Source organism: Heliconius melpomene, unplaced genomic scaffold (genome assembly GCF_056956725.1).
Source record: "Heliconius melpomene rosina isolate 202511_hmr_F unplaced genomic scaffold, ASM5695672v1 ptg000023l, whole genome shotgun sequence".
Taxonomy (NCBI): Eukaryota; Metazoa; Arthropoda; class Insecta; order Lepidoptera; family Nymphalidae; genus Heliconius; species Heliconius melpomene.
The window spans coordinates 253,046-263,510 of NW_028181861.1; the positions used below are offsets into that span (position 1 = coordinate 253,046).

At 38.7% G+C, this 10,465-nt stretch overlaps 1 protein-coding gene across 1 annotated transcript; it reads left to right on the forward strand.

Moving 5' to 3' along the window:
- Window positions 1-1,479: 1,479 nt before the first annotated feature.
- On the forward strand, window positions 1,480-2,283 carry LOC146526586 (uncharacterized). The gene has a single exon (XM_085206979.1). It carries the CDS (start codon window positions 1,480-1,482, stop codon window positions 2,281-2,283), a length of 804 nt encoding a protein of 267 aa, XP_085063105.1.
- Window positions 2,284-10,465: the final 8,182 nt, after the last annotated feature.

A 10,465-nucleotide genomic window follows, 5' to 3' on the forward strand; every position in this document is an offset into this window, starting at 1 on the left:
AATTTAAGGATGTAATCAAAATTTTGCCAAGCTGGGCGGCTAAGGGCCTAGATAAGACATACAATTTTTTTATAAAAAAACCCATCTCTCTACTTGAACCACTTTAAATACAGGTAAGAGATTTAGCAAGGATCCAAAAAAATCAGAAGAGTTTCTTACAACAGAAAATACTCAATCAAATCTCAAAGAGAAGTGCAGAACAGGTATCGACTTTAGATCTATCACTTGCTTGTCAAACCTATATAAGCTATGTACCAGGTGCGTCTCAAAGGTTATACAATTAGAAATAGAAAATCGGAGATTAATTTGTGAGAATAAACTAGGAACGGTGAGAGGTATATAAAGCACGAAAGAGCAAGCTTTGCTTAATATTGCCATAAATAAAGAATACAAGAATGGATTTAAGATCGCTTGGATTGTTATCAAGTAAGCTCTTGATTCTATAGATCAGGGGTTCTCAACCTTTTGAGTCCGCGGACCCTTTTTTGATAGAAAATTTTCCACGGCCCCTTCTTAAAATTTTTTAAGCATTTAAGGATAAATTATTTTTTGACATAAACAAAAATATTTAAAACAAAGTATAATTTATTAAAAAACTTTTAGCTCATTGGAATCAATCTAGAGCTTGGTGTTTCAGGAAGCTTATAATTCTTTCTAAGTCTGGTTCTATTTTAGAAATTGCAAGTCTTAAATTGTCCTCTGAGTCCAATCGAACTCGGTTTTTGGTTTTAATATAAACCAAATTTGAAAACTTTTGGATTGCTTTTGTTTTCAAATTTATATATTCTTCTCCAATCGATAACTAAAATTCTTGATAATTTGTAGATAAAAATTTAGCGTTCAGCATTTGATCTGTAGAAATATCAATTATCTGCTCTTTTTCAGTTAAAGAAATTTTAGAACATAAAACATCTGTAGGGAACATTACTTATTCAAAATTAATATTATTACATTTACTAGAATCATCCGCACGCAGCGCATTGGAACAATTCAAACCTGTTCCGAGTTTTTTTGCTATGCGTGTCGTAGGCTGCTAGCCAGCATCGCCACGTTTAAAGAGTCGGCTAGAATCGCTTGCGACATTCACTTGTGTATCCATTGCTCTCTTAGCTTGCATTCAATTCTCAACCTTAACTTCTTGCTATTACGTGCTAGTTTAGCTTGTATTTTCTATTGGTATTTATTTAAATTTCTTTATTTCCTTCTGTGATTATTTTCTCTTCACGTATCTGTGAGTTAAATAAATTTGGACAATTTCTCCACAAAATTTGGATTTTTAATTTTACTCATTTAGTGTAAAATAAATACGATCATATTAAATAGTGGTATCACATCTCAACCGCTATATTGGTGACCCCTAAATTGGTGACCCCTAAATTGGTGAGCACTACAATAAATACCTACGTTTACTGCTGGCAAGAAGATTTAAAACGGCAGGAGGCCATTTTGACGACCTTGGCAAGTGACCTCTGATACAAGATGGAGGACGCGACTACATCCAACGTGTGCAGAATTGGCGTGCGTATTCCACCATTCTGGCCGGAAGAACCAGCCCTTTGGTTTTCACAAATTGAAGGTCAGTTTGCTTTATCTAATATAACAAGTGATACTACAAAATTTTATTACGTTGCCGCTCAGTTAGATAATCAATTTGCTGTCGAGGTGAAGGATATTATCATTTCTCCTCCCGAGACGGATAAATACATCACTCTTAAAACGCAACTGATTAAAAGATTGTCTGCGTCTCAAGAAAAGAAAGTGATGCAGTTGCTGAGGCACGAGCAGCTAGGTGATCGCAAGCCATCACAGTTTCTGCGATACATGCAAGATCTTGCGGGTTCATCTGTCCCCAAGGATTTTTTAAAAACATTATGGTCGAGTAGGTTACCACAAAACATTCAAACGGTTATAGCTTCACAGCCTGATCTGCCTATCGAAAAATTAGCTGACCTGGCAGACAAGGTGCATGAGATAGCACCCTCATCACCACAGGTCGCAAGCACATCTGCGATGGCCACACCCCCTGCATCCTCCATGTTGGAAGAAATGGCCAAGCAGATCCAACTCCTGACCAAGCAGGTATCGGAACTCTCGACCCAGGTACGTCACAACTCGGTCTCATCAAAATTTAAAGAGCGTTCCCGGAGCCATTCCAGACATCGCAGGAAGTCGACTACCCGGCAAAAATGTTGGTACCATTTTAAATTTGGTTCAAATGCTAAAAAATGTGTGCAGCCATGTAATTACGGAGAGTCGGAAAACTCTCTGGGCAGCCGGAAGTAGCGGCCAACGTCTGCCCTTTACCTACAGGCCGTCTTTTCATTACCGACCGTATTTCAAAAATGCTTTTCCTCATTGATACTGGCTCGGATCTCTGCGTTTTTCCACGGTTGGCTACCAAGGCGCCCTGTACCAAGACAAAGTATGAACTCATGGCGGCGAACGGTACAGTCATTCATACTTACGGTCCTACATTGTTACACTTAGACCTAGGACTAAAGCGTACTTTCACCTGGAAATTTACCATCGCTGATGTTTCAAAGCCCATTATCGGCGTAGATTTTTTGATATTTTACAATCTTCTTGTAGATTGCAGATGTCAGCGACTCGTCGATGGAAATACCACTCTGTCAGTGCAAGCAATAAAAGAAAATATCTCCGATGACCTTGCGTCAGTCAAAGCCATTTCGGGAGAATCAAAATATCATCAGCTGCTTCATGAGTTTCCAGAGGTAACGAGACCATCAGGTACGTCTTCCTTACCTAAGCATAATACCGTGCATTACATCAAAACCATTCCCGGACCACCGGTTACCAGTAGACCTCGTCGTTTAGACCCAGTTAGACTGAAAGCAGCCAAAAAAGAATTTGACGATATGCTGTCACAGGGAACTGCCCGCTTCTCTAACAGTTCGTGGTCGTCCGCTCTGCACTTAGTTAAGAAGAAGGACGACGGATGGAGACCATGTGGTGATTATAGAGCACTCAATGCTCGCACAGTACCTGACAGGTATCCGATACGCCATATCCAAGATTTTTCCTACCAACTCTCTGGTTGTTCAGTATTTTCAACTATCGATCTAGTCAAGGCGTACAATCAAATACCAGTACACGTCAATGATATCCACAAAACAGCCATTACAACTCCTTTTGGACTTTTCGAGTTCCCGTACATGACCTTCGGACTGCGCAATGCAGCACAAACCTTTCAGAGGTTCATGGACGAAGTGCTACGTGATTTTGATGATTTTTGTTTTGGTTACTTAGACGACATTTTGATATTTTCCAGTTCTGAAGAACAACATCAGCGCCACATCAGACTACTCTTCACCAGGCTCAAAGAGTATGGTGTTTTGATAAACACATCCAAGTGTGTCTTCGGGCAGCGACAGGTAAAATTTCTTGGTTACCTAGTGTCAGATTCTGGGACTCAACCTTTAGAGACGAACGTAAAAAGCATACAGGAGTGCAATGTGCCGAAAACTGCTAAGGAATTACGACGTTTCCTCGGTATGTTCAATTTTTATCGGCGTTTTATTCCCGATGCCGCAAATATCCAAGCACCATTAGATGCTGCGCTTCTAGGACCTAAGATGAAAGGAGCTAAGCCGATCACTATGACACCGGAGATGATGGAAGCCTTTCAAAAATGTAAGACTTGTTTATCTCAAGCCACATTACTGGCTCACCCAGATCCTTCTGCAGAGCTAGCTATTGCCACTGATGCTTCTGATGTCGGAATTGGAGCAGTTCTTCAACAACGTGTTAATAACGTATGGCAACCTCTTGGTTTCTTTTCTAAAAAATTAACATCTGCGCAGAAGAAGTATAGTCCTTACGACAGAGAACTGTTAGCCATTTATGAAGCCATTAAATATTTTCGACACATGGTTGAGGCTCGAAACTTCGTGATTCACACGGATCATAAACCTCTCACATATGCATTCAACATTAACAGGGAGAAATGCTCACCGCGCCAATATCGGTACTTTGATTATATTTCTCAGTTCACAACTATTATTCAATACTTACCAGGACGTTTGAACGTAGTGGCTGATACTCTGTCACGACTGGAAGAGGTGAGTCGATCTATTGATTACCAGGCTCTAGCACTTGCTCAAGATACTGATCCTGAACTGCTAGGTCTGCTTCAAAAAGGCTCATCGTTAAAACTGGCTAAAGTAGATTTGCCAGACTGTAACCAGAAGTTATACTGTGACGTATCAATGTCTTCTCCGCGCCCGTTCATTACTGAGAAGTTTCGCCGACAAGTTTTTGAAACTTTACACAGCTTGAGCCATCCTGGTAGGACAGCTACAGTGCGGCTGGTGACACAGAGATTCGTATGGCCAGGGATTCGCAAAGACTGTAGAGAGTGGACACGAGAGTGTGTACTTTGTCAAAAGAGCAAAGTTCACCGTCATACCCTTGCTCCCTTATCCTCAATTCCTACTCCTACATCGAGGTTTGCACACATCCACCTCGACATCGTCGGACCTTTAACTATTTCGTCTGATTTCAGATATTGCCTTACTGTCATCGACCGTTTCACACGATGGCCTGAGGCATTCCCACTTAAGGACATCACAGCTGATTCCTGTGCTGCCGCTCTTCTCTCTGGTTGGATAGCAAGATTTGGCTGCCCTCTTCGAATTACAACCGACAGGGGTCGTCAATTCGAGTCGCATCTCTTCAAGGCACTATCAGCCATGGTTGGTGCACATCACTTTACGACTACTTCGTATCATCCAGCTTCCAACGGCTTAATCGAGAGACTCCATCGGCAGCTGAAGGCAGCTATCATGTGCCATCCCTCTTCGACCTGGACGGAAGCACTTCCCTTAGTGCTGCTGGGCATCCGTAGCGCTTGGAAGGATGATATTCAGGCTTCAGCGGCTGAGCTGGTCTACGGGGAGCCCCTTCGACTTCCAGGGCAATTTCTTGCACCCTCGGAAGATTATAGGACAGCAGATAGCACAAATCTGGTCACTCGTCTTCGTGCTGGTATGGCACGACTCTCACCGAAGCCCACGTCATGGCATAGGACAGGTCCTTTTTATATGCCAGCTGACCTTGCAGAGTCAACAAATGTTTTTTTACGGCAGGACCACGTCCGCACACCACTGGAACCACCTTATGCAGGCCCATACAAGGTTCTCAAGAGGACTCCTAAATATTTCAAAATAGATATATGTGGTAAGCCTAATAACGTTGGTGTGGACAGGATTAAGCCCGCATATGTTACGCGAGAGGCCGTTCCTGTATCAAAGAGGATAACAACAGCACCAAAGGCTGTCTCTCAATCTGACGTGGAGCAGACACTTGAGAGGCGGACAAGAAGCGGAAGAAGAGTCAACTTTCCAGACTACTATCGCCCTTAACCAGGTCTCTGGTGGGGGGGAGTACTGTAGGGAACATTACTTATTCAAAATTTATATTAATATATTTACTAGAATCATCCGCACGCAGCGCATTGGAACAATTCAAACCTGTTCCGAGTTTTTTTGCTATGCGTGTCGTAGGCTGCTAGCCAGCATCGCCACGTTTAAAGAGTCGGCTAGAATCGCTTGCGACATTCACTTGTGTATCCATTGCTCTCTTAGCTTGCATTCAATTTTCTTTGAATGATAACTTAACTTCTTGCTATTACGTGCTAGTTTAGCTTGTATTTTCTATTGGTATTTATTTAAATTTCTTTATTTCCTTCTGTGAGTGTTCAATTATTTTCTCTTCACCTATCTGTGCAGTAAATAAATTTGGACAATTTCTCCACAAAATTTGGATCTTTAATTTTACTCATTTAGTGTAAAATAAATATTAGATCATATTAAATAGCGGTATCACATATCTACCGCTATACCAACAAACAATAACAAGTTAAATGGGCTTCAAAATTAACTCTTAATAATAGCTTTTATTTAATTCCACAAGATTTTTGGATTATATTATCAATCATTAGCCTTTTCCCTTCTTACTCGAAGCCTATAGAGTCATGTCCTTGCCTTCGCTCAATAGAGATTAACTCAGAAGTCTTCTTCAACACTATAAATTAATTATATTACTAGATACAGGGGGTACCTGCGCTACGTTTTCATTAGTTTGTGCACTTAAGTCTTGGGATATACTGCTCATAGACTGCTTCACTTACCTTATGTGGTCTTCTTATGTACTTCCTTAAAGATGATACTATTTTCTTCTCAGTATTATTTACTTTAGTAGATACGTCCTTTATCAATGATCTAGTTACTCTATTGTCAACTCTGTACTTCGAACTGGGTGTTATTTTAGGGTTAAACTGCCTAACTTGTCTGTCATTAGCATTATATTTAATTAGTAAGTGGACACTAAGTTATTAGGAACAATAGTACTGATACTCGTACTGTCAGTCTCTGATGTGAAAATCTTATGTCTGTCGTTGTCAGGCTCTATGTTGTTATCGTTGTTATTACTAGATACAAGGGGTACCTGCGCTACGTTTTCATTAGTTTGTGCACTTAAGTCTTGGGATATACTGTCAATTAGATTGTGGTCTTTATTATTATTAGAGTTTACGGTTGATAATGATTCTATATTATTATGAAATATTTCATTCATAGGAAAGGCGTCGGCTTTTCTATTTTGTTTGCCTTTTTTATATATAACATTATATGGTCGTAATTTAAATGTACCTATGTTACATATGGTTCGTCCTTCTGAATTGGTATTAATGACTTTGGTTATAAATTTTCCATTTTTAACATTAATAATAGCAGCAGGGGATGTTAATCCCTTAGACCAAATATAGACGTCGTAGATATAAAATCCGTCAGCTAGTCCATATTCACAATGCTTAATAAATTAACATAAACTCTTCTATTTCAATAAAATAACAAATGTATTGGAGTTGTCTACTTAAACATGAATTTATGCCGTGACATGACCATGGTTCAACCTGAACCTGAACCTGAACCTGAACCTACACTTTAACCAACATGTGTGATTTAAATGTAAAGACAAAAAAAACGGCATTTTCAATTATTATAGTTATCGAGTTTAAAATTAATAATAAAAATATATAAATATATATAGATATGTATTTTTAATTTAATTATTTTTTCTGTATAAAACACATTTTATATATTTTTTTTTTATTTATATTATAAAATTATTAAAAAAAATTTGGTATATTTTTTAAAATATGCATTCATTGCCATCTATTATCATAATATGGAAGTTATCGTTCCTGGCATTAATCCCGGCTATTACCAGGGTCTGCCTTCCTACTTAACCTACTCCACTTTGCACGATCTTTTGCGTCCTCGGTGGTTAGACCACGTACAATAGACCATGGCTTGTTATATTCTAATAGCTACGGGATCTGATGTTCCTATGAAATTCAAGCACATGTGTTGGCTCATTTTATTAGTATCTCATTTTATTTGTGTTCAAAGATTTGATAATAATTCCTGGTTTTGGATAGTTGTTATTCTTAGATATTTGAGTGTCTCTTTATCCTATGAGGGCCAGCCAGCTTAGGGAACTTTGGTGTTACTTATTAGTTGTTCAATTGATTTCCTTTACCGTTTACCATTTGTTTGTTGAAAACATGATTTCAAAAGTGTTGGCTCTGTTTCAATTGTAGGCAAATATTTTTATTTGTTTATTGGTCCATTATTGTAGATTGAGTGTTTTGATTTATATTTTTCTCTGGAGCTTTAATATTCTTGGTTATTATGATTCAAAGTCGTGTAATTGTAAAGACAAAATATCAATTATGTGCGTTTATGGCCAGATTAGACAGTGTCAGTTAACTTAAAACTTTTTACGAATTTCGAATGTCAAAGTCATTTGAACAGGATATGAATTTCAAGGGCTTTTATGTTAATATAATCTTTATAATTAGAATGGTAGAAACTTTAAGTGACGAGAAATAAAAATAATTATGATGTGTGCAAGTCTAAGCTTATATTGTTTCGAGTTTCAGAAACATGGCCACATAATATCGCCCGAGGTCAAGGGCCATATTGTGATGTGAATGGTGCAGTTGGTGAAGAAATGAAGTGAATGATGCCCGAGGATAGGGCTTGAGAATGAATGATACCCGAGGATAGGGTTTGGGGGCGAGTGGTGCCCGAGGATAGGGTTTGGGGGTGGATGATGCCCGAGGATAGGGTTTGGGGGCGAGTGGTGCCCGAGGAAAGGGTTTGAGGGTGGATGCCACCCGAGGTTAAGGAGTTAAGCATTCATCCTTCATCATTCGTCCCTCGTCATTCATCCCTCATCGTTCGTCCCTCATCATCCGTCCCACATCATTCGTCTTTAATCATTCATCTTCATCATCGGTGATACCCGAGGTTAAGGGTAATGGATGGATTATACCCGAGGTTAAGGGTAATGGATGGATTACACCCGAGGTTAAGGGTAATGGATGGATTACACCCGAGGTTAAGGGTAATGGATGGATTACACCCGAGGTTAAGGGTGATGGATGGATTCTTTTTCAGGTTAAGGATAATGAATGGATGGATTATACCCGAGGTTAAGGGTAATGAATGGATGATACCCGTGGTTAAGGGTAAGAAACTACTCGCAGTTAAGGATAAAGGAAGCTTAAGCAAGAAGCAGGTTAGTGAAATCATTTTTGAGTTGTAATATCTATCTATAATAAAAGACCTTTTGACCTCGTGAGAAGCAATATTATTTTATAGTGAAATTAACGTAAAGTAATAAAATGACATATTTTAAACAATGATGAATAAGAATTAATTCGTGTCGTCTGTGCTTTTATTGGAAACGCATCAGTACAGACGCAGCACACTAGCGCCACCTAATACAATCGGTAATGGAAACAATATCAAATGACGTCCCCGCAATGACAGCGACATTTATTATGAAAATTATGCTAACATTATCATTTTTCATATTAAAATAAACATTTTGATAGTTTTCTTCTACTTATAGAACAAAAAAGAACTAAATAGGACGCCAATTATTTAAAATAAAAGCAGTATTCATGAAATATCAAAAATTTACATTTTACTACATTTTGTTTTTTTTGCTCTAAATCAAAATGGCGCAAATATGCGCAAAATTTTATTATTTCCCGTAATTCTTGAATAGTTGTAGTATACATAAATATAGTTTTCTCGGCAGCGGCAGCCAGCGGCAACAGTGAAAACTCCAATTCAAAATATAAAAATGTTAAAATATAACACTTCTAAAAATGTAAGATATATTTTTAAATATAGGTTTTTATTATATACTAATTATGTTTTCTTAACCTTTAATTCCTTCACCCTTAACAAATTCTATATTATAATTATACGCGGATAGGAATAACGCATAACGTTGCAAACGGTTTGCGGCTAGTTCAGGAATGCTTTGTTTTGTTCCGATAATCGATAACAACGGCTTATGATCAGTGCGTAACGTAAATGGAACCGTCCGCCCGTACCGCAAATACTATCGCCGTCGCTTCTTTCTGTATTTGTGCATAATTACGTTCCGCCTTAGACAAAGACCGCGACGCGTACGCCACCACGCGCTCCGAGCCGTCCGCCTGCCGCTGCGCGAGCACCGCGCCCAGCCCCGCGGGCCCCGCGTCCGCCGTCACTATCGTCGTCGACTCGGGGTTATAGTGTGCTAAAACTCGATCCGATATCAATTCCTTCTTAATTTTCGTAAATGCATCATTCTGTAACTTCCCTAAATCCATGGCTCGCCTTTTTTTAATAATGAATGCAACGGATTCAATATGCTCGACGTGTTTGGAACAAAACACCTATAATAATTAACCATGCCGAGAAAAGACTTCAACTCACTGACATTTTTTGGACACTGAGCATCGAGTATTGCTTTTATTTTTTGATTTGACTTGTGCAGCCCGTTTTTATCAATTATAAAACCTAAATATTCCACTGAAGATTTAAAAAATTCACATTTATCTCGTTTTAATCGTAGCCCCGCGTCTTGTAACCTACTTAGGACTAATTGTAATCTTTGTAAATGCATAGTTTTAGTGGGCCCCGTTATTAATATGTCATCTAAAAAGATACACGTTCCTTCTATGTCAGACAATAACTGCTCCATTGCTCGTTGAAATATAAAAGGTGCATTAGCTAATCCAAACACTAATCTATTAAAACGGAATAACCCCTTATGAGTATTAATGGACGTTAAATTTTTAGAATCGTCTAGAACTAACTGGTTATAGGCCCTTGACAGGTCGATTTTTGAAAATTCGACCCCACCATGTAATTTAGAAAATAGCTCTTCTATTCTCGGTAATGGGTAATTGTCCGTGTATAAAACTTTATTTAACGTAACTGAAAAATCTCCGCAAATCCGTACATTTCCGTCTGCCTTTAAAACCGGTACTATGGGAGTAGCAAAATCTGAATGGTCTATTTTTTCTAAAATACCTAAACTCACTAATCTTTTTAGTTCTGACTCCACTTTTGGCTTTAAAGCGAAAGGAACCGGCCGC